Genomic DNA, 25387 nt, shown 5'->3' on the forward strand with positions numbered 1-25387 from the left:
ATGCCTATGTGATTATTGTAACTCACTGAGGGACATGTGCCACAGGCATGTGGCATGTAGACAAAGACCATTGCTTCTGCCCATGAAGACATCATGTCAGGGCATGACAGAACACACTGAAAGATGAGACAGGTTATACTTGCAAGCATGTCAGCCACTGTGCCATCAAACACGCAGTATGCTTTCTAGAGTCAAAGCTTGCTTTGACTCAGTTTCCTTTATTCTAACACTCCTTGCACAATCATTCACCTATGTCAGCTTACCAGCTTCACTCCCATTTTCTCTTCTCAAATCCCAGTTTCCTCTTTTCAACTTAATTGCAATGGGCAAAAAGGAACAGGATGGGAGCTGTAGGGGAAGGTGGGCAGGCTTTTCCTAATGCTCCCTTGCTCTGTCACCAAAAGCAAAATAGATACACTGGTTTTCTCTGGGGCTGTCAGCATTGTTAACTGTTCTTATCCAGATTCTTATAAAGATCATAGAGCTACTGCCCAAGAAAAGCTGACAAAATTCATCCATATCAACTTAGCTAGTTAGAGGTTTATGCAATGGCTACAAGGTTCTCAGGTTATGACCCAGTTCTTTCCCGCTTACCTTGGCTTTCCCATCCTGGGCTGACATATATCCAACACACATGCTCTCTGTCGTGTGGCTCCACAGAAATTCCACTGCCGTAAAAGAGAACACAAATAGGCACATTCAGATCACAGATGGAAAATAAATCTTTGCTTTTTAATAGAACAGTTAAAGATAGCTTTATATTTAACATACTCAGTTCCCCACTTTCCATTTGCTCCTTCATAAATGTCAAGATGATTTATCACTCAAAACTGTGTAATGCCATTTACTGTGAAATGAAAAATGTATTTCTTTCCTGTCAAAACTTATGATTATTACATGTAAAATAAATGCTCTTCTGTTTGAATCTGTAACATTAAATGCACACACACACTCATACACATTGTATACAATGATTTAGTAAATGTAATATTCCATAGTGTGGTTTTTTTTTTAACCACATGCACGCACGCACACAAATGACACGCATCCCAGATCTTAATTTCCTTTTTTTTTGAGATGGAGTTTCGCTCTTGTTGTCCAGGCTGAAGTTCAATGGTATGATCTCAGCTCATTGCAGCCTCTGCCTCCTGGGTACAAGCAATTCTCCTGCCTCAACCTTCCAAGTAGCTAAGATTACAGGCATGTGCCACCACACCCGTCTAATTTTGTATTTTTAGTAGAGATGGGGTTTCACCATGTTGGCCAGGCTGGTCTCAAACTCCTGACCTTAGGTGATCTATCCGCCTCAGCCTCCCAAAGTGCTGAGATTACAGGCATGAGCCACTGCACCCAGCCCTTAATTTCTAAATGCCATTCTCTACAAAAAAGAACCAGGAGTCATTGGAGAAATGTCCATTCCAGAGCTGGCACAGAGAAAATATAAAATGAATCTGGTACATCTTGTGCCAGAAAAGAAAGAAAAAATGCTCAAAGAGACTGAGCACGGTGGCTCACGCCTGTAATCCCAGCACTTTGGGAGGCCAAGGCGGGTGGATCACAAGGGCAGGAGAGATGGAGACCATCCTGGCTAATACGGTGAAACCCCATCTCCACTAAAAATACAAAAAATTAGCCAGGTGCGGTGGCAAGCGCCTGTAGTCCCAGCTACTCAGGAGGCTGAGGTAGGAGAATTGCTTTAACCCAGGAGGTGGAGGTTGTTGGATTGAGCCAAGATCATGCCACTGCACTCCAGCCTGGGCAACGAAAGCAAGACTCTGTTTCAAAAAAAAAAAGAGAAGAAAAAGAAAAAAGAAAATGATCAAAGAATAAAGGGGACTTATCAAAAAAGACCCAGGGGTCAATCTGAAAGGCTCTCACTGGCAAAATCTGTGCCTATCAAAATAAATAATGAGCGTAATGAATTATAACCGCTGAACAAAGAACCAATGAACCATACTGATCCAAACAAATAAATAAGGAGAAGAAAAAGCTCATCCTACAGCAGAACGTCAACTAATAGTATAGAAAAATAACAGAAAATCATGGTTGCTAAAACTAGTAGGTGGAAATTTGAAGAGGAACAGGCTATTTACAAAGCTTCAAAGTATCTCTCCAAAAAATTCTTGTAACAGGAAAACCTGTTAGTTCACTGTGGAAGCACTTGATAGACTCCAACTTAATTCATTGAACAAGGCTACCACCACCAGTGAAGGGACAAATCAGCACCATATGCCTTTTGATAAAATACCTTGAGACACACAACTTCTGTGGTATTCAGTCTTCCTGACAAAAACACATAACCAGAATTGAATGAGAAAACATCAAACAGACTTGAAATAGCAACACTCTACTAAATAACTGGTTTGAACTCTTCAAAAATGCCAAAGTCAGAAAACACAAAGTTGGGAAACTTCCTGTTTAAAGGAGACATGACAACTGAACACAACGTGTCATCCTGGATTACATTCTGGACTCGGTGGTGAGAGGAGATGTCATGAGGGACATTATGGAGATAATTGATAAAGTTGGAACAGGGACTGTGGGTTAGACAGTGGTGTCATATCAATATTAAAAGCCATGACTTTGATAACTACACTGTGATTATTTAATAGAATGGCCTTATTCTTAAGGAATTCTCACCAAAGTATTAGGAATACAGGAACCCAATGTCTCCACCTCACTCTCAAATAGTTCAGAGAAAAAAATGCATTTGTTTGTGTGTGTGTGCGTGTGCACATGTGTGTGCGTGTAGAGGGAGGAGGGAGTGAGGATGGGAAGACAAATAGAAGAAAATGAAAACACTGGTTGAATCTTGGAAAAGGATCATGAGTGTCCCTTGTACTATTCTTGGAACTTTCCTGTATGTGTAAAATTATATCTAAATAAGGAGTTACAAAAAGAAAACCGCAAACATCCCGGGATGCATACAAAGCTCTGTCACATTCAAGTACATACCTTCAAAATTCTGAGTTTTTAAAGGCATCTTTAAAGTTGTAATGTACTCCAATAAAAATTTCAAAAGTCCCTGATAATAAAACTGCATTGCTCAACACTAAACTCTGTCCCCCAGGCCATCTGTCTGTTTTTATCTCTAAGCTAGTTGAGCCTGGAGACAAGTGTTTGAATTGAGACCCAACTGTGTGATCCATGATCCTAGCCTCTGAAGGCTTTGCCAGACATGTGGGGAAGAAACAGACAGTAAGGGGCAAAATTCAGTTCCTCAGATAAATGGCTCATTCCCTCATCATTAATTAATTATCAAACCTGCCAACCTGCTCAACAGACACTCCACTGAGGAGTACAGGGAAACAGTGTCACGCAATGAAGCAAATTCTCTTCACCAGATGTTTCTCCTTCCATACACATCTGCTTTGAACTTCAAAAATCTTGACATCCAGAGCAAGGTCTGGGATATTCTAACTTGCCTAACAGAGCAAAAGCACTCAAGTCTTACTGAAGTTCCCTAGAGTAGGGACAATAAATTGTATTCAAATACAAAGTTAAGGCATTTCTAAAATTGTACCTCTTCCTCATGTCCCAAATATTAAGGGGACAACTGCTCAGGAATTAGCTGAGAAAAATAGATAAAAATGTAGCCAATATGACCATGAGAGGAAAGGGTAAAGACATTACCCTTTTATTTATTAAAGATCATTTTAATGATTTTTAAATGTATTATTCTCCCTATAAATGTAGTCTGCTTTTGGAGAATGAAATAAACATAAAAATTTAGACTTACAAAATATGATAAATTAGGGTACATTGATTAACTTCATTAAATCATTTTTATATGAAGGGTTTTCAATAAAATTTCTAGATATAGTGCTTAGGAGTTTTTAAAGCATATCTCAATGTGTAAAAATTCATTCTTCACTGTTTTTCACAAACATTTATCCCATCCACCAGTAAAAGGCAAAGCACTATACTGCCACATATGTTAATAATGACAACTCAGATCAGTACATAGCTATGAGTTGTTAATTCATGCTAGCTTGAAAATCTCTGAAGAAACTGTCTAGGATTTAAATTATAAAACACTTTTGAAAATATTTTATTACTTATAGTATGCGCATAATGCAAGTTAATTAAAAAAATTATTTCTTAGTAGAAGACCTCAAGGAAGTAAGACAGGGAGGGGGTAACATTGAGGATCTATCATGTGCCAGGCATGGACTTTCATAGCAGAACTCAGCAAAGCATAGATAGGGAACCTGAGGATCAGAGAAGGGAAGGAGTATGGCTTCAGTCATTTTACTAGGTGCACAGATTGGGTTTCAAGCCGGACTCTGGGATCACAAAGCCTGTGGTATTTCATTGTTCTATTACTCTGAAATCTACTCAGTATAGACAAGGATTTATACTTGTTACACATTAAGAAGACTAAACAACACCAAAAGACACAAAACATCTAACACCAAACACAACTCTTACAACATTTTAAATCTCTCTTGAGGAAAGCTTTTGAACCATAACAAAACCCAGAGACCATAAAAGATGTCCAAGATCAATATATTTAACTAGTTTAAAAATATTTATAGTGTTTTTTTTTTTTTTTTGAGAAAGAGTCTCACTCTGTCACCTAGGCTGGCATGCAGTGGCATAATCTCAGCTCACTACAATCTCCACTTCCTAGGTTCATGTGATTCTCGATTCTCGTGCCTGGGTAGTTTATGCATTTTTAGAAGAGATGGGGTTTCACCATGTCAGCCAGGCTGGTTTTGAACTCTTGACCACAGGTGATCTGCCCACCTTGGCCTTTCAAATTGCTAGATTACAGACATGATCCACCTCACCTGGCATGTTTATAGTGTTTGTTTTTGCCATGTGGAGAAAAATAGAAGTTAAGAGATGAATGACAAATTTGGGGAAATATTTGCAATTCATCACATAAACAAAGGACTAATTTTCTTAATATATAAAGATCCGATATAAATCAATAACAGATAAATACCCAAAGAAAACGCAGAAAGGATATGAGCAAAACAGAATATAAATGGCTCTAAAATATATGAAAAGATAGTCTACGTTATACTAAAATAAATGCAAATTAAAATCACAAGATATCATTATCAGGTTTCAGACTATTATCAAACTATCAGGTTTCAGATATCAAAAACTCTGAAACAACATTTGTGTTAGCTGGGAGTGGAGAAAAGAGCAGATTCATATAACAATGGTGGGAGTATGGCTATCTGGAAGAACATTCTCTGAATCCATGGTAATTATGTTCTATAATGTTGATGAACACTGAATTAGCAAATAATGAGCCATTACTGGTAGGGAAAATACACGGCTAGGTTCCCGTACATCTCTGGTCAAAACATTTTAATAATGTATCAACAAATAACCTTATTTTATATGTGTTTCTGTTTAATCTTTTAAAAATATTTACTTATTTACCTATTCACTTACGATTCATTATATGCAGTATTTCTTTATAATAAAACACTAGCCAAGCAGGGTTTAACATTTTCCTGATGCTAGGTAACATGCCTATAAATTTCTTTGGCTTTCAAGTTTCACAACAGTGCTGTCCTCTATGTTTTTTGTAACTGGTCATCATTCCATGAATCCATTAATCTAGCTGCCTTTCCATCTTTTCCATCATTGCATATATCGATGTTAATTTAGCACCTTCTGGAGCAGCCTCACATACAGATCAGTGAGTTTCCTCTTCTTTTATCTGAGTATATCGTATATTAATTTCACATGAATTCACCACTAACGGCACTACAATTTCTGCCTAAATGAAGCTTATCCAAAATGCGCACATTTCCCCCCAAGACACGACCATCTTCTTGCACTTTGGAACACCAGACAGCACTTCAGCACTATGTTTGGCGCAATTTTAAATGGCAAAACCATCATTAAGAAGTGCAAAACTGTGGAAAACATGGCATAAAATAGACCACAAAATGGATACGTTTGAAGTATGATAGCTGAAACAGGAAGGCAGAGCATCATCTTGTTCACCTCAGCTGGGAATGTGCACATCAGGTGACTCAAAACGTTCACCACTTCATGCATGTCCACAAATGACTATGAGAGTGCCGAAATCCTGATTTGGGGTTTACAAATAAACGTTAGCAAGTAGGCAAATTAACAAATACAGAATCCAGGAATAATGAGGATTGACTGTATTTATCAAAATTACACACCCATGGACCTAGCAATTCTATTCCTAGATATTTATTCCACAGATATGCCCTTATATGTATAAAATACCATATTTATAAGAATCTTCATCAAAGTAGCTTTAATTACCAACAAATTAGAAACCAATTAATCGCCTATTGGGCATATGTATAACTATGGTACTCTATACAATGAAATACTACATAACAATTAAAAACAAATGAGGAAGCTCTACATGAATGCTTTGGAACAACTAAACAGTTTTTCAAACTTTTTGACCACAAACCACAGTAAAATCCAAAACCAAATCAAAACAAACAACAACAACAAAACCCACACACATTGTCATTTAGTACACACATCCATTTATAACTAAAATTTCACAAAATAGTATTTGCTCTTCTACTTGCAATGTATTGATCTCTTCTACTGGGTTCTTTATAGTCTACTTATGGCATTTAAAAACTTCTACTTGTGATTCACTAAATGGATTTAGAACTCATTAATGTGACAGGCTGCAGTTTGTAAAAACACTAATCTACAAGATAGTTGGCTAAAAACAGGTAAGGTAGAGAATGATGTATAAAGATGGTGCTGCCATTTTTGTGAAATAAAAGAGGATCATGTATGAACATGCTTGTAAGTACATAGGGACTCTCTGGAAGAATATCTTCGGAACTGGCAGCAATGGTTGCTCTTAGAGAGGGTACTAATTGAGTAAGGAACCTGAATGAACAGCAACCTATTTTTTACCAACTCTGAAACTTCTGAATTTGATCCTGGTTTCATAGATTTCCTATTTTTTTAATGCCTCCCAAATCAATTACCCTGTTAATCTACACTATCTATGAAGATAATTTCTTCCCTGTTTAGGTTAAGATATTCAGATCTTACCATATATTTTTAATTGTCCTTCATTACAGTGTATTAACATGATGTGAAACTAGTCTAAAGCTTCCCATTTGTTTCTTGTTCTCATGATTATCTGAAACATAAGCACATCTTAGGATAGAGCATGAAGAAGCCCCTACTTCCATTTACACTGAACACATACATGTAAGGCAAAATCTGCTATGTTCAAAGAGCAATAAAAACAAACAGAGCCAAACAAACACACACTGTACCTGACAACTTCCCCAAGCTGCTTTTCCATCAAAAATTTAAAAATTTCAAAATCACAAAAAAAACCAAAAATTTCAAAATCATAAGTTTTTAAAAATAAGTAGAGACATTTGTGAGTGAGGTTTATCTCATAAAAAAAGCTTTTAAAATGTTTTAATATTAGTCCTAATTTATAATTAAAACTAAGCAAAGGGTAGTACAAAGTTTCCTCAAATATGGTTACATAGAAAAATTTTAAATTTCAGTAAAAGAGTAGCATTTACCATCAGTGATATCTAGAAATCTATAATGTGTCTCCTGATTTTTGAGTACTTATTCTGAAATCCTTCCATATACTAAAAATTGAAGTTTATGGTAACAGTATGAAAATATAATTCTAAAATACAGCAAACCTGGGAAATGCTACCTCATAGCACTGGAATTTTTCCAGGTGTAACTACTACATGTGGGAGCCCATGAACTCAGGCAATATGCAGGGTAAATGAGTGGCCTGAAGTAACATATCGGAGCCTGTGACAGCAATGGCTATAACAGTCTCAGTGTGGTCAAGCTCAAGTTTATTTTCCATCTAGAGAAGCTTCTGGTCTTTGAGTAATGACCATTTTCCTTTGGTAGTGACTAGTAACTGTTTATAACCTCAACTACTGATTGAAAAATGCTTATGTTCTTTAGAAGGCCAAAGCCCAGAGATTTGCGGGACTACTAGAGATGCCCAGACCATGAAAAGATTCTCATCAGAAAACATTAATGACACACTAAAATAAGTTCTGAGGCGGCTTAATGTGTGAAACATGGACACAGAGATTTGGCAGAATTCTTCTCCATCAAGTGGCTTCTTCACACATCATGACATACAAATGTGATGTGAAAAAAGGTACACACTACTGATTCTGTTCCAACATCAGAGAATGGGTTAGATAGGGATGAGCTGCATGTGTGCTTCAAAAATGATGGGTTATAAGGACCTTCAGGATATATTTGTACTTAGAGGCTAGCCTTTCCAGAACGTTGTATTTAAGAATGTGGAACAATTAAATTTATATGCCCAACAGCGGTTCCACTTCGGGCTTGGTGGAGCGCTGGTATATGAAGCCTCCCTTAATCCTGAATGCATGGTTTTGCCTCCTAGGAGCATTTAAATCACCAGCTTTATAGGTTAAAAGAGCTACAAGCTACCTCTCTCATGATGCTGTCCCTGGGATACTTTGCTTTCAAAATCATCCACATATCATCCGGTTTAAATTAAGTCAGACAAAACAGTTTCCTTACCAGCTTGCAAGTAAGTTTTTTTCAATCCATATGGATTCTTTTTTTCTGACCAGAAAGAAGTCATCAGCTACTTTCCTCCTCTTTAAAAACATATATACATATATTGTCCTCCAATTGTTGTTAACAACGCCTAGCTACACTGGCTCCTGCACCCACTTAAAACACCTCTGCTTGGCTTCACATCTCAGACTTGCTTGCAAGGAAAACAGAACTCTAAAATCAGGACTGTCTTGGGTTGGGCAGTTGCCAAGTTAGCTGCCACTTCTGAGCCTTAGGTCAGATGGCATGTCCTAGGACATTCTGCACAGTATTTAAGTTACTCCTTAGTGAGTACAGAGAAATTCGTTTTTTAAATGGGAAGAATGAGGAACTGTAATAGAACCACCTCCTCTTATCACTGTAGATATTCCCCCCGATTGTCAGAGTCTTTATAACCAGTAGGGAGTTTATCTTTAGGAAAAAAAAAATGCTGGACTGTCCTGACATGGAATCCTTAAGACTCATGTTATGCATGTCCCATTACGGCCGTGAAGAAGCTCTGACTTGGCATGCTTCCCTGAAAAGCTTTCACCACTTAACTGTCTTTGGAGCAATGGGGATCAAGTTCTATAGAATCCTGGTTACACTAAGCCAATAAAAGAATCATTCCCTCTTTCCAAGGCTTGTTCAAATTTGTTCAAGACTAATGAAGGATGCTGACTGAAAGGAGGATGTGGGTCAAAGAGTAACATAAGCCCTGGAGGACAGTTCAATTATCTTTCTGTTTTATCCTTTCATTGTACTAAAAACTGCCAGAAACAAAGGGACACTTGATTGGGACTTGGAAGTTCTCTGGTGAACAGAAAACTGTTCAGTAAAACCAGATTTACTGAAACATGATTTTATTCATCCAACAAATACTTTTTAAGGATTTATTTCATGGTAAACTCTATTACTCTTTGAGCAGGTGAAACTGACTATAAAATTTCCTGAGTGTAATAAGAATTACATAGCCACTAGATCTATTCATAAATTTCTGTATTCTATATTTGAGATGGAAAACTTTGTGCGCCAAAAAATAATACTTCTTGGTAAGGTAATAGAACTATACTTCTCATGATGGGGAAGAAAATTACAGATGAAAATCTATTTCTAATATTCAGAGTATGTTAGTGATACAATGTATAGAGAGATACGTTCATGATTTAAAGGAAGGAAAGTTCTGTTATAAACAAAGTGACAGATTACAGATACTTGTAATCAACATCTCTGTATTGTAAAACCAAAACTAATTCTGAAACTATTAATCTCAGAGCATTACTTCATTGGATTAATGCTACTCTTCATTGCCGAAAAGTTTAAATATCATGTCTGCCTTATTCACCTTGCATCTAAGTTACTTATGTCCTTCTTTCCATCTGAACCTTAAATAAGAACTAAAATGCAGCTTATCTCTTAAGAGGTATCTTCACTATAGTGAAGATGTAACAATTCCAAAACATTGCACTAGAGAAATAAGCTTCGAACTATGACAATGGACTCTCACGTAAAACAAAGTTTTAATTCTATTTTCAAGATAAAGTTATTAACATCAGACAAATATCTGTAAGTATTTCTTTTCCCACTACTAGCCTAAAAGCTAACTTGCCTTCTCTTTGACAGTGATTTTTGTGATCATGTGAGTCCAGCAGAAATGCCTAGTCATAAGTGCTCACAGTGGTGTGTGCCATGTAATAGAAATAAGCAACATTGCTGGTGCCCTGAGAATGAAGCTTCTTTGAAGTACATGTGTTTATATCTGCTCGCCAAATTTTTAATACCAGTAAAACCAAAAGGCGGTTCAGAATTTTAACTTACAGTAAAATAACCTTTTATCTTTTTAATGTTCCAGGAAGCATCAATTCAATTAAGCATTTTTTATTCTGAAACCACAGCATACTCTGGTAACAGCAACAAAACAAAGTACTCGATAAAGAACTTTGCCTATTCTGAAAAGAGGGAGGAAAACATCGCATTTCAGTTCTAACTGGCAACAGTGGAACAGTTTGATTTGATAGAGCTATGTCTACAATGACAAAATAACTCATCCTTTCAGGTAATTATGTAAGAACACACAAAAATTCTCATAGAATAAATCATATGATATACCATTTATGTAAAGTTTAAAATCAAGCAAGACTAAACATATCATTTAGAGATACATAAAAGTGTGCAAAGGCTTTCAGGAAAAGCAGGGGGTAAACACAAAGTAAAGGATGGGGAGAAAGCACAGTAACAAGATCAGAGAGGCCCACATGGGGGCTTCAAACATATGGGTCATGGGCAATTTGTTAGGCTGGGTGGCAGGTCCACAGGTGTTCATTTTATTATTATCATTTATAACTCATAAATTTATTACATCCTTCTTTTAAAAATACATGAAACATTTCATAGTAAAAGATGAAAAAAAAGGATAAAAGAGTAGCTAGACAAATGGAAGCAGTATCATGTACAAAAGGTAATTATCAGTATTATGAACACATTTGTAGAAAGAACCTGAAGTTATTCTCTGGGTAAGGTGGGGTTAACTTAATGGCAAGGTAACAATTACCGTGTGTGCTCATCGCATAATCAGGCTCTGGAAACTATGGGCCTCAAATCTGTTTAGGATGAAGAACTCCAACACAAGCTTGGCACAAAGGCCACTGGCTAAACACACAGCCCTTTTTAGCCTTAAGAGCCCATATGCCTCCTATCCTGGATTGCTTAAGATTTTTCTTAAATATATGGAAACTGTTTCTTGGTGATCCCCATATTCACTGCTTCCTACTAACCACTCCCTGGCAGACACTCCTGAACTTCATAGGGTCTACCAGGCCCCCAACAAGACACGTGGTACAAGGTACAAAACAGGAAATTAACCCATATTTTAAGTTTGACTGTTTATGCTATGTATTTGCATATATTCTAATTACCTGCTTCTAATTACAAGCTTAAAATGGTAAAGGACTCATTTTTTCACCAGAAGACTTAATTTGATGTGCCTTTGTTTATCCATTTATTAATCATACAGCAGCCTCAATAAAGTACTTCTGTAGAGGCCTGGAAAGTACATGTAATTGTACTTCGGCAGGTAAAAACATATTGGCTTATTTTTTCTCTAAAACCAGAGAGAAAATTAATTCTTTCCAGCTGTTTCATTCCAGGCACAAGCATTTGCTTTGTGTTAAATCAGCGATTTGTAGGCTGGGCTTTGTCAGCATCTCATGATCTGGGGGCAGGAGGTGGCAGGATGGGTGCTGCAAACATGTTCGCATCCAAATTGTCCTTTTACAAGGATATTTGCACAGGCTTTCCTCTGGGATCCCTTTAAACCGCCTCAAAATCATCTTGTTCTTGGATGCTCCTCATTATTCCAACATTTCCAACCAATACTTTTTGTTTTTTACGAGTATGAGGATATTTCTGTGATATTTCATTTTTCTGGAAGAATAGTCAACTTCTTTTAACATTTCTCCTAAATAATCAATAAGGAAACTACATTTGGCAACTAATTCATCCATCCAATGATTATTGGGAACCTATTAAATTCAGTATGACATGGCCTCTGCCCTCGAATAGTTCATAATCTGGCGGTATAATTCTTAGAAGCAGTGGGATTTTCCAATACGTAGAAAGATATTTCAAACTTCTGTAGTCCCTGTGTGTGTCACTGGGGCTCAAGGACCTATGATTTATTCCTCTCAAATAACCGAGTTCTGAAAAAAGATTAAGAAGTGCTGGCCTGGGAGAAGGGCAGATACTTTAACATCTAACTAGGATGTGTCATAGTGATAGAAGGAACTTCAATACCATGGTGCTAACAGAGCACAAGAAAAGAGCAAGTTACCCGGGAGGAGAGATTCAAGAAGATTCGAAAAAGATTCACATTTGATCAGGGTTTTAAAGACTTTTATTGGCCCAGGGTTTAGCACAGCAAGAGCATGTGCAAGTTATTGGGGAAAAAACATAACTCTTTGGAAGACCAAGTGATTCGGAATGGCCAGAAGTTGAGACTTTGAGAATGAATGAAGGAAAAGAAAACTAGTTGAACACCATGAATATATACAATTATTACAATTATTATTTGTCAACATTTTTTAAAAAAGGAATAGTCAGAAATAACACTGAAAGCAGGGAAGATCCAAGATGGCTGGTTAGACACAACACCCAGTGAGAGACGCAGAAATCCAGAGATCTCCTAGCTCCAAACGAGGTACCAGCTGCATTTCAACTGGTCTGGTCCCATGATGAGCAAAGCCCACTCAGGGCAGACCGAGATGGGGAGGGGTACTGATTCACCCAGAAAGTGCATCTGACCGGTGAGTCAGAGGCTCCCCTCTGGCACTCCAGTGCAGATACAGTGCTTCCCCTAAAGCCTCAGCAACACACAGAACAGGGGATCTTTGCCAGTCAAGCACCGGGAATTACAAGCACAGAGTTGAGTCAAGACCCTGAGGACTGAGCTACTGTCCCCTCCCCGCTGCCCAGAGGGAGAGGGAGCTGTAAGCAGGAGCAGCTGGGCAGGTCCCTACCACATCACCAGAGACAGAGGAGGCTGAAAGGGGGAGACAGCCAGGTGCCTCTGAGTGGGTCGCTACCCTCCCCCACAAACTCCAGAGGACTGAAGCTCTGACTCTAGTGGGTTGCACAGCCAGTGCCACAGTCTGAGATGAACCCTGAATGATCCAGCCCAGTGGAGGAAGGGCACAACCCACCAACAGAGGGAAGAGACTGGGCTACATGGTTTAACAAAAAAACACAGAAAACCTACCTAGCAACAGGATAGGACGCCGTTCTTGACAACCCAGCAGCACCTACAGGTCAGGGGAAGAGGCGGGCCTGATCTCCCAGTATAAACAAAAAAGACACAGGAAGCTTCCCTAGTAACCTGAAGGAGTCCCTAGAAACCCAGTAGCGCCTCCACAGGCAGACAAGCCACCTTATCAAGCAGCTCCCAGATACCACAGCCAGGTAAATTCACAAAGATGGGAAAAAAACAGTGCAAAAAAGATGAAACCATCAAAGACTAGAACAACTCTTCTCCTTCAAGGGATCACAAACTCCTCAACAACACAGGATCACAACTTGACCGAGGAGTGTGACAAACTGACAGAAACAGGCTTCAGAAGGTGGATAAAAACAAACTTTTGTGAGCTAAAGGAACACATTCTAACTTAACGCAAAGAAACCGAAAACCTTGAAAAAAGGTTAGACGAAATGCTAACTAGAATAACCAGCTTAGAGAAGAACATAAACGACTTGATGGAGTTGAAAGACACAGCACGAGAACTACATGAAGCAAACACAAGTTTTAATAGCCGAATCGATCAAGCAGAAGAAAGGATATCAGAGACTGAAGATCAACTCAATGAAATAAAAAGAGAAGGCAAGACAAGAGAAAAAAGAGTAAAAAGAAATGAACAAAGCCTCCAAGAAATATGGGATTATGTGAAAAGACCTAATCTACGCTTGATCGGTGTACCTGAATATGACAGGGAGAATGAATCCAAGCTGGAAAACACGCTCCAGGATATTATCCAGGAGAACTTTCCAAGCCTAGCAAGGCAGTCCAAATTTCAAATTCAAGAAATACAAAGAACTCCACAAAGATATTCCTCAAGAAGAGCAACCCCAAGGCACATAATCGTCAGATTCACCGGGTTGAAATGAAGGAAAAATGCTAACAGTGGCCAGAGAGAAAGGTCAGGTGACCCAGAGAGGGAAGCCAATCAGACTCACAACAAATCTCTCTGCAGAAACCCTACAAGCCAGAAGAGAGTGGGGGCCAATATTCAACATCCTTAAAGAAAAGAACTTTCAACCCAGAATCTCATATCCAGCCAAACTAAGCTTTGTAAGTGAAGGAGAAACAAAATAGGAATTATTGAGAGATTTTTCTCTCCACCAGACCTGCCCTACAAGAGCTCCTGAAAGAAACACTAAGCACAGAAAGGAACAAGTACCAGTCACTGCAAAAGCAAACCAGTTGGCAAAGACCAAAAATATAATGCAGACAATGACTCAGGATCAGCAAACACACTCAAACCTGCACAACCACTTGGAAACTGAACAACTTGCTTCTGAGTGTCGACTGGATAAACAATGAAATGAAGGCAGAAATAAAGATGTTATTCGAAACCAAGCAGAATGAAGACACAACTTACCAGAATCTCTGGGACACCTTTAAAGCAGTGTCGAGAGGGAAATTTATAGCAATAGATGCCCACCAGAGAAGAGAGGAAAGATCTAAAATCGACACCCTATCGTCAAAATAGAAAGAGCTAGAGGAGCAAGATAAAAAAAACTCAAAAGCTAGCAGAAGACAAGAAATAACTAAGATCAGAGAACAACTGAAGGAGACAGAAACACAAAAAAACCTTCAAAAAAATCAATAAATCCAGGAGCTGGTTTTTGAAAAGATCAACAATATAGACCTTAGCCAGATTAATAAAAAAGAAAAGGGAGAAGAATCAAATAGATTAAAAAACGATAAAAGGGATATCACCACTGATCCCACAGAAATACAAACTACTATCAGAGATTACTACAAACAGTTCTACTCACATAAACCAGTAAACCAGGAAGAAATGGATAAACTCCTATACATCTGTACTCTACCAAGACTAAACCAGGAGGCAGTTGAAACCCTGATAGGCCAATAACAAGGGCGGAAGTAGAGGCACCAATCAATAGCCTACCAACCAAAAAAGTCCAGGTCCTGATGGGTTACCAGACATACAAAGAGGAGCTGGTTCCATTCCTTCTGAAACTGTATCAAACAATACAAAAGGAGGGAATCCTCCCTGACTCATTTTATGAGACCCACTTCATCCTGATACCAAAACCAGGCAGAGACTCAACCAAAAAAGAAAACTTCACACCAATATCCATGATGAACATCAACGCAAAAATCTTCAATAAAATACTGGCAAACAGATTGCAACAGCACATCAAGAAGTTTCTCCATCACGACCAAGTAGGCTTCATCCTGGAGATGCAAGGCTTGTTCAACATACGCAAATCTATAAATGTAATCCATGACATAAACGGAACCAAAGACAAAAACCACATGATTATTTCAATAGATGCAGAGAAGGCCTTCAATAAAATTCAACAGCCCTTCATGCTAAAAACTCTCAATAAACTAGGTATTGATGAAAGGTATCATAAAATGATAAAAGCTATATAAGACAAACCTACAGCCAATATCATACTGAACAGACAAAAGCTGGAACAATTCCCTTTGAAAGCAGCAACTAGACAAGAATGCCCTCTCTCACCACTCCTATTCAACATAATATTGGAAGATCTAGCTAGAGGAATCAGGCAAGGAAAAGAAATAAAGTGTATTCAATTAGGAAAGAAGAAAGTCAAACTGTCTCTATTTACAGATTACATGATTTTATATCTAGAAGGCCCCATCGTCTCAGCCCAAAATCTCCTGAAACTGATAAGAAACTTCAGCAAAGTCTCAGGATACAAAATCAATGTGCAGAAATCGCAAGCATTCCTATACACCAATAACAGACAAACAGAGAGCCAAATCAGGAGCAAACTCCCATTCACAATTGCTACAAAGAAAATAAAATATCTAGGAATACAACTAACAAGGAACGTAAAGGACCTCTTCAAGGAGAACTATAAACCACTGCTCAACGAAATCAGAGAGGACACAAACAGATGGAAAATCATTCCATGCTCATGGTTAGGAAGAATCAATATCGTGAAAATGGCCATACTGCCCAAAGTAATCTACAGATTCAATGATATCCCCATCAAGCTACCATTGACCTTCTTCATAAAAAAACACTTTAAACCTCATATGGAATCACAAAAGAACCCACATAGCCAAGAAATCCTAAGCAAAAAGAACAAAGCCAGGGGCATCACACTGCCGGACTTCAAACTATACTACAAGGCTACAGTAATCAAAACAGCATGGTATCAATACCAAAACAGAGACATAGACCAATGGAACAGAACAGAGACCCCAGAAGAAACACCATACATCTACAACCATTTGATCTTTGACAACCTGGCAAAAACAAGCAATGGGGAAAGGACTCCATGTTTAATAAATGGTATTGGGAAAACTGGCTAGCAATGTACAGAAAGCAGAAACTGGACTCCTACCTGTCGCCTTACACTAAAATTAACTCCAGATGGATCAAAGATTGAAACATAAAAGCTAACCTAAAAACACTAGAAGAAAATGTTGGCAAAAACCATCCAGGACATAGACATAGGCAAGGACTTCATGACTAAAACACCAAAAGCAATGGCAATAAAAGCCAAGATAGACAATTGGGATCTAATTAAACTCCAGAGCTTCTGTACAGCAAAAGAAACCATCAACAAAGTGAATCGGCAACCAATAGAATGGGAAAAAATTTTTGCCATATACCCATCAGACAAAGGGCTAATATCCAGAATCTATAAAGAACTAAAACAGATTTACAAGAAAAAAAATCCCCATTCAAAAGTGGGCAAAGGATATGAACAGAAACTTTTTAAAAGAAGACATACATGAGGCCAACAAACATATGAAAAAATGCCCATCATCACTGGTCTATAGAGAAATGCAAATTAAAACCACACTGAGATATAATCTCACGCCAGTTAGAATGGCGATCATTAAAAAATCTGGGGACAACAGATGCTAGAGAGGATGTAGAGAAATAGGAACACTCTTACACAGTTGGTGGGAGTGTAAATTAGTTCAACTAATGTGGAAGACAATGTGGCGATTTCTCAAGGATCTAGAAATAGAAATTCCATTCGACCCAGCAATCCCATTACTGGGTATATATACCCATAGAACTATAAATCGTTCTACTATAAAGACACATGCACACATATGTTCATTGCAGCCCTGTGTACAGCAGCAAAGACTTGGAACCAACCCAAATTCCTATCAATGATAGACTCGACAAAGAAAATGTGGTACATATACACCATGGAATACTATGTAGCCATCAAAAACGATGAGTTCGTGTCCTTTGTAGGGACTTGGATGAATCTGGAAACCATCATTCTCAGTAACAAGAACAGAAGGCCAAACACCATATGTTCTCACTCATAGGTACATGTTGAACAACAAGAACACGTGGACTCAGGGAGAGGAGCATCACACACTAGGGGCAGTTGAAGGGGGCAGGGGACAGTGGCGGTGGGGAGGGAGGGGAGGGATAACATGGAGAGAAATGCCAGATATAGTATGTACCAAAAGTAAAATAAATAAATAAAAGAAATGACACTGAAAGCATATTCTGAGGACAGATCAGGGGATGGCATTTCTCATCAAGTTAGGTAGTTCCCATCTGTTCTATAGGAAATTTACCAGCATAGGGTGTGTGGAGGTGTGTGTCATCTGTCCTACAGGAAAGTCATCGGCAGAGGGTGTGTGTGTCTGTATGTCCCATCTGTCCTATTGGAAACTCAGCAGCAGAGGGTGTGTGTGTGTGTGTGTGTGTGTGTGTGTGTGTGTGTCATCTGTCCTATAGGAAATTCAGCAGCAGAGGGTGTGTGTGTGTGTGTGTGTGTGTCTCCCATCTGTCCTATAGGATATTCACCAGCAGAGGGTGTGTGTGTGTGTGTGTGTTTGTGTGCGTCTTGTTGAAAAGTTAAAGGTAGGGAGCATGGAAGTAACAGTAAGAGTTATATGTCTGTCTTATTGTAGCACACATAAAAAGATTCAACATTTAGCTTAGACACATGGTAAACTAATTTCATATACTTATGTCACTCTGGGGTTGAACAGTGTCCTTCTGATCTTGGGATTGGTGTGGCTCTCTAGGTCAGGTTCTCATTTTTGCCCTTTCTTCTTTGGAGAAGTCTTCTCTCCTGTCCCTGGTTTCGGACCTATGGCTACGTTCTCTGGGCCAGCTGCAGAGTTGTTATAAAGAAAGAACTCTAGGAGCAATAATAAAGATAGAACTGAGGGGACAAATACAGAATGAAAGGCTGGAAGTGAGGAGGCTTAAGAGGTCAGGGAAACTTGATTAGAGACTGCAATGTTAGAAGACACTCATCAGATTTATCCCAGAGGATCCCCAAAAAGAGAACCGGGATCTACTGATGAAACCCAAAGCCCAACAGCTGCCTGAAGATGGCAACAGAGCACCTTGATTTGTCATTGTGGCTCATTAGAAGAAAGGGCTTAAAAGGTTTATTAGTTATCTATTGCTACATAATAAATTCTCCCAAAATGTAGTCGTTTACGACAACAAACAGTTATTATCTCAGTTTCCATGGGTCAGAAATTCCACAGTGGCTTCATTGGGTGGTTCTTTTGCAGGACCTCCAATGAGATTTCAATCAAGATATTGCCAAGGATGCTGTCATCTGAAGGCTCACTCAGATCTCTGAGGCTGTTGGCAGGAAGACCTAGTTTCTCAGAAGCAGCTGTTGGGAAGGAAGTTGCAGTTTTTTGTGAAATAGGCTTCCCCATAGTGCTGTTTGAGTGTCCTCCTGACATGGTGGTTGGTCTCACCAAGAGAGAGTGATTCAACAGAGAGCCCAAGGAGGAAGCCACAATGCCTTTTTGACCTAGTCTCAGAAATTGCACACTGTTACTTCTGCCATAATCCTATTAGTTGGAAGTGAGTCTCTAGTGTTTGGGTCACAGTCAAGGGCAGGGGAATTGAGCTCCACCTCTTGAAGGGAGGCGTATTCAACAATCTACAGACAAAGCACCTGGAACAGGGTCACGCAAGTAGACTTAGAAAGTTCCTTCATACCTGAGATTCTCCTACTCTATTCATGAATCAGTAGACAAACGACAAACCTCAAAAGTGTCCAGTACATGAGCCATATCACCCTGGAAGCAGCCCAATGAAGCTCTGATAATGTATTTGTCAAGAGGAGCGCCTACATAATGGCTTCGAGGAAACTCCATCAAGTGGCAATGAGGTTTGACTGAAACTGCTTTTGTGGTGTAATGAGAACATTATGATTTTGAGAAAAGAAAGTGAACACAGAAAAGGCTATAGTAGGAGATTATGTGATCATATTATTCTTGGGACCAAAAAAGTGATTAACAATATACAGAAGTTTTTTTTTTTTAATTTTGGAAATTGCTTTATTTGTATTATGTGTAGAAAATAAAGACTTCTGAGCTTTCCTGGTTACTAGAAATTACTGAGCATCTAGGAGCCATGAGTTTATAAAGTTATATCTCATGACAATGAAAAAGAAATAAATGGGAAGTCATGGTCCAAACATGAAGCAAATTAAGTTGTAGCCTGATTTGGAGCAATTGATAAAAAGGAGAATCCACTTGATCTCAATGACTGAAACAGTCTCCTTCTACAGGCAGAGGTTTATGACAAACACTGCTCTTTATGGGTCTGATCTTCCACTTCCAGGGTATGCAGTGGGCAATATTATACTATAATCTTGATATTGTCAATGCTGGATACTGACACTATTTAGAATTAACCCCTGATCAAACTATAGAGATAAGTATAGATGTAAGAAGGCAAATGATAATAACAACAACAATGGTATTGTTGACAAAGGGTGAGGTAGGGGAGTGAAGGAGGAAAAGAAAAGGAGAAAAGTGAATACTACAGGGTCTGAATGTTTGTTTCCTCCAAAATCCATGTTGAAACCTATTCCCCAATATGGCAGTACTAAGATGTGGGACCTTGAAGAGGTGATTAGGTCATGAGAACTCTGCCCTCATGAAATGGATTAATACCTTCATGAATTAATGGATTATCATGGGACTGGAGCAGGTGGCTTTATAAGAAGGGAAGAGAGACCTGAGCTAGCACACTCAGCCCCTTCACCATGTGATGCCCTGTGCCCCTATGGGACTCTGCAGAGTCCCCACCAGCAAGAAGGCCCTCATTACATGCAGCCCCTTGACCTTGGACTTCTCAGCCTCCATGACTGTAAGAAATAAATTAATTTTTTTACAAATTACTCAGGTATTCTGTTAGTTTTAGGTATTCTGTTATAAACAACAGAAAACAGCACATGAACTTTCTTCAACTTACATAGTTGAAGTGGTGAAGAATGTTTGATAGACATTATATAAAGTTAATAAATCAAGAAACAGTGTGTTAGAGTAAATAAAATTAAAAGTATTATTTCAAGTTAGAGTAGAATTCCAACAAAAATCAGGAAGGAAGGGAAGTGGTATATGGTGTGAGCTAAGTGTTTAATTTTTTCACAAGGGGTCACAAGTTACTGACTAATCTAGAAATGGATGTGTGAGCACATTCTATAGAGTGAGGGTGCTTCCCATGAGATTAACCAGAACCAAAGAATGACTGGTGGCTCTGGAAATGGGTGTAAAAGGTGACTTTCACATCTTTGATTCCTATCCTTCTATACTGTTTGCATTTACTTTGTTTCCTATCCTTCTATACTTTTTGAATTTATTTTCTTACCACATACTTAACATTCGTAACTTTTTTAAGTGAAAAATAAAAAGTCCACATAATTGGTAGCATCTGTAAGTTGACATTAGCCTATGTTCACCAGGTTTTAGTAGATAAGCTTCACAAGCATCAACCCATCCAGTTAACAAATGGCAAGATTTCACTTATTTCATAAATTGGCACTTCACATTTAATGCTTCCTCTTGAAATAAAGAGTAGGAACCAGTTTATAAATCACTATGTTGGTAATAAAAACTATATAACATGAGCTAAAATACTATAACTTATTCTTAAATATGCATTTTTATGCCACCAAATGTGAAAAGACAACCAAAAAGACCTTACAATTTTGAGGGTTAACGCAAATGGGCAAGATTCCAGGCTCAGCAAAGTACTATGATACTCCTTTCTAGGAATAATCAGTGAAGCAATTTTAATGCTCCCCCACCCGCCACTGCCCAAACAGTAAGGGTTATTCTTCTGAGGTTATTTTTTAAAAAAATACTTTAAGTTCTGGCATACATATGCAGAACACGCAGGTTTGTTACATAGGTATACACGTGCCATGGTGATAGGCTGCACCCAGCAACCCATCATCTATATTAGGTATTTCTCCTAATGCTATCCCTCCCCTAGTCCCCCATGCCCCAACAGGCCCCGGTGTGGGATGTTTCCTTCCCTGTGTTCACGTGATCTCATTATTCGACTCCCACTTATGAGTGAGGACATGCAGTGTTTCATTTTCTGTTCCTGTGTTAATTCGCAAAGAATGATGGTTTCCAACTTCATCCAGGTCCCTGCAAAGGTTTTATGGAAAGCCCATGTCCATCTTCTGTACATATTTAAAGCCAACCAGGTTGGGTTTAACTATCTAACTGGAAGAATGTTCAAAAGATTCAACGATGATTAAGAGTAGTTTTACCAAAGGAAAAAACCACTACTTGTCTTGGTTTAATAAAACATGACTGTTAAAAAACATATCAACTTGGAGCAACCTAAGTACTACATAAACAGGGTAGAAGGAGAGAGACTATAGCGAAAAAAAAAAAAAAAAAAAAAAAAGAAGAAGATAGAGCTGGTAGTTAGCGTCTAGATGGAGAAAAAGCCTCTAACCTAAAAGTGTATTTTTTCTCTGAGGAATGAACAAAAAGATTTTATGAAAATGTTTTGGGCTTCTACAGAAAAAGCATTTTTATACCCATAAAAACCACTCACTCTTCTATTTTATAAACTATGAAGGGATGTGTACTATAGCAATTGACAATAATCACACAATATACATTAGGCACCACTCACACTTTCTGTAAGGAAGTTTATAGGAAGGGTTAAACTACCATAAGCCCTGTGGATGACCTATAGTGCTGTATTTAAAAAACAAAACAAAATAACAACAGAAGAATAGACTAATACACTGAGTTATCTCCATACAATAGATTAGAATACAGCAATGAAAATGTACAAACTCCTACTGCAAGTAACATGGAAGAATCTAACAAGCTTAAAGTTGACTGAAGATAGACACAAGTGATACATGTTCGTGATTCAACTTATATAACAAATAAAACCAGGTAAAACTAACCATGGTGTTAGAAGTCAGTATACTGTTTAACTTTGGAGGAGATAGAGATCAGAAGGGGGCAAAAGGGGACTTCTGGGATTGTGGTGAAGTTCTATTTCTTTTAATCTAAGTGCTGGTTACAGGGGATGGGTTCACTTTGTGATAATTCATCAAGCAGATGCAGTTATGATTTGTACACTTTTCTAAATATATGTATACTTCAGTTAAAAGTTAACTTAAAAAATAACATATGGTGCCCCTGCTAGTGTATGTGTCACCTTTACGCAGAATTTTTTAATGTGTCCCTTCTGGAGAGATGGATTAGAAAAAGAAAACCCTGTGGTCAGCGGCAGCCCCACAAGTCCCTCATAAAGAGAGGGTGGGCTGGGTTTCATCCCCACTGGTGCTTGGCTAGCAACAAAACCACACATCTGGATGGACATGTGCAAAAACATGCATTTGACCCTCCCTCACCACAGCTTTAAGAGGAGGGCAGGGCAGACGTCCGTGGTTTACAGATGAGGAAGTGGCACGGAACAGTAAGACCAATGCACGAAGGTGTCATGGCTAACAAGCCACAGAGGCAGGACTGATCTCTAGGCCAGTAGCTCCACACACGCTTCTCATTCCTTTTGGAGAAGGGAAACAGGAAGAAGCTTCTCTCTCCATTACTGTGTACCTTGTCACCTCAAATGCTTTCTGGAATAAGACAGGGCATGAATACACGGTCCAATGTTCTTATTACTGGACTTCAGTAAAGGTCCTTGGTTCTAAGCTTATTTGAAATATATTCTCTAAGCCTGTACTTAAAAATGAACATTCATCTTTTACATGCTTACTTATGGTACAAGATCAGTAGATTGGGGATATTCAGACAGCAGTAAATCATGCTGACCCTCCTGCAGTTTAAAATTATTGACTTAAGGATATAAATATTTTCATTTTTTCTTGAAGAAAATAAAAGAGAAAGACGCACACAATGCTTATGTCTCACTTACCTAAAAGTGTCTGCTTATTTTGGGAGGAGTCAGGCTCAGCAGAACATCTGCACGAACGGAGAACAATCACTCCGCCAAGCACGCCATCTTCACTGGCGAGGAAAGGTGAACCTAGGCAGAGAGGACTAGTAGTCATTCTTCAGTGAATTTTTTTTTATTTTTTATTTTCATTTCATTACTAAAATAAAAACGTGGCATGAATAAGATCTTGAAAGATGCCAATTTTCTGACAATCACCATTGTCCATATCTCATTATACACTCGATGGCAAAGGCAGGTTTATGCCTGAACAGGGGCCATTTCGCAAAGACAATGCCACATGCTGCCAAGAAGATGAGGAGGGAGTGTGCATTACTGTATTCAGAACGGAACTGGAAACACTACCAGATTAAAGGACCAAAACACAAATATAGGGAAAAATGCTCAACGATTCCCTTTGATCAACTCTGAGAGATCACTTACCACAGGGTCTCCCTGCTGTCAGGGACCCACCACCAAAAGCTTCAGTTTACTACCTTAAATGCAATTTGAAACAATAAACCACAAACTTTATTATGAACATTTTAAAATGCTTCTGATGGTTCGCACAAATCAGGGTGAAACTGAATTTCTATGATGAGAGTCTGGTGGTTAGAAAGAGTTGGGCCTCTTTAAATCTCACACACTGAACCACTGTGAGCATTTCAATTACATTATATTTTAAAACCCCTCATTTTTCTTCCCCAAGGACATCTTCTTCAAACATCTGGCATAGCAAGTGAGCACATGGAGAACAAATGCAAAATTAACCCAAGCACTATCAAAGAGAGTAATAATAATCAAACCCTACCAAATTGGACTTGGTGGGAGCTTCTGGTTAAACTTAGTATATTAAACACATGCAGTTTTCTCCATCCCTCCCCAAATCCAAGTGAACTGATGGAAAAGGAAGAAAAAAGCCATAGCCCAATAAGGGCAGAGAAAGAGGCAGAAAACGAAAAAACTGACCTTTTGGAAAATGGTGAGAAGACAGGTAAGTGGTTGCTCACCTAGCAAACCCATGAAAGCTGAAACGTAAGTTTTCACGGAGCGGGGGGAAATTGGAGTGGAGAAAACCCACAGGAAACCAAGCCAGTTTTGCCATAAAATGGAAAAGCATTCATAAACTGAAGGCTTCAAGTTTCTCTTGAAGGAACTTGGGCATGGGTACAAGGTAGAGATGATAAAAGATGGTTGGCTGAGAGTGTCCAAAAGATCCTCTAGACCAGAGGTTGTCCTACTAAGAATGCCATTATTTTGTTCTCTTTTTACTTTTGGAAGGGTTGTTAAAAAAAAAGGGGGGGGGGGAGGAAGAAGAGGAGGAGGAGAATATGCCACAGAGACCATGCTATAGGCTGCAAAGCCCATAATCTTTATTTCTGGCTCTTTTACAGAAAAATTTTGCCAACTCCTGATCTAGAAGAGAAGATCAGAACTGCAGTTCCTTTCCAAAAAGGAAGTTACTCCTCTCTAACCCTGAGAATACCAGGATATTTAGTCTCTAGAGAAGGTGAACCAGAGAGAGTTGAGACTTGGGAACATCAGGGTTAGCCCAGGGCAGGAAAGAGGCTGCACACTGAAAACAGGTTGCTTAGGTGTAAGTAAGCCTTTATGCTAAACAGTGACATAACCGGCTCCTAGGATGCAAGAAATCAAGCTGATATCCTCCAAGAAGAGACAGGATAATCCCTTTCTGGCAACCCAGCCAACTAAAGAGTAAAGACCTACTTGAGAGACCACTCCCTACCCCCGCAAAAGAAAAGACGTGTCCTTGCCTAAATAAGGGCTTCAAGATGACAAATATGATTCATACACAAAAGGTTTTTAGTTCAGCTTGGTGTTTATTAAATAGTTAATACCAAACAGTTGGTATTTAACTATTAAAAAAGCACAGACAA

The 25387-nt window shown here is 38.6% G+C and overlaps 1 protein-coding gene across 21 annotated transcripts in view; it reads right to left on the bottom strand.

Moving 5' to 3' along the window:
• Positions 1-25387, bottom strand: part of TASP1 (taspase 1) — a 248642-nt gene that overhangs the window by 30048 nt on the left and 193207 nt on the right. For 18 of the 21 annotated variants that reach the window (XR_013535126.1, XR_013535125.1, XM_035298384.3 and 15 more), the window contains 2 exons: positions 23472-23582; positions 595-668 (listed from right to left, as the gene is read on the bottom strand). Coding sequence is in view for 19 of the 21 variants with exons in the window: in XM_035298384.3 (XP_035154275.1) it covers positions 595-668; positions 23472-23582 (185 nt within the window). In the remaining 2 variants the exon portion in view is untranslated. The remainder of the gene's footprint in view (positions 1-594; positions 669-23471; positions 23583-25387) is intronic. The other 3 variants (XM_078371367.1, XM_054255223.2, XM_054255222.2) reach the window with 1 other exon arrangement.

This window comes from Callithrix jacchus, chromosome 5, assembly GCF_049354715.1.
Source record: "Callithrix jacchus isolate 240 chromosome 5, calJac240_pri, whole genome shotgun sequence".
NCBI classification, from domain to species: Eukaryota; Metazoa; Chordata; class Mammalia; order Primates; family Cebidae; genus Callithrix; species Callithrix jacchus.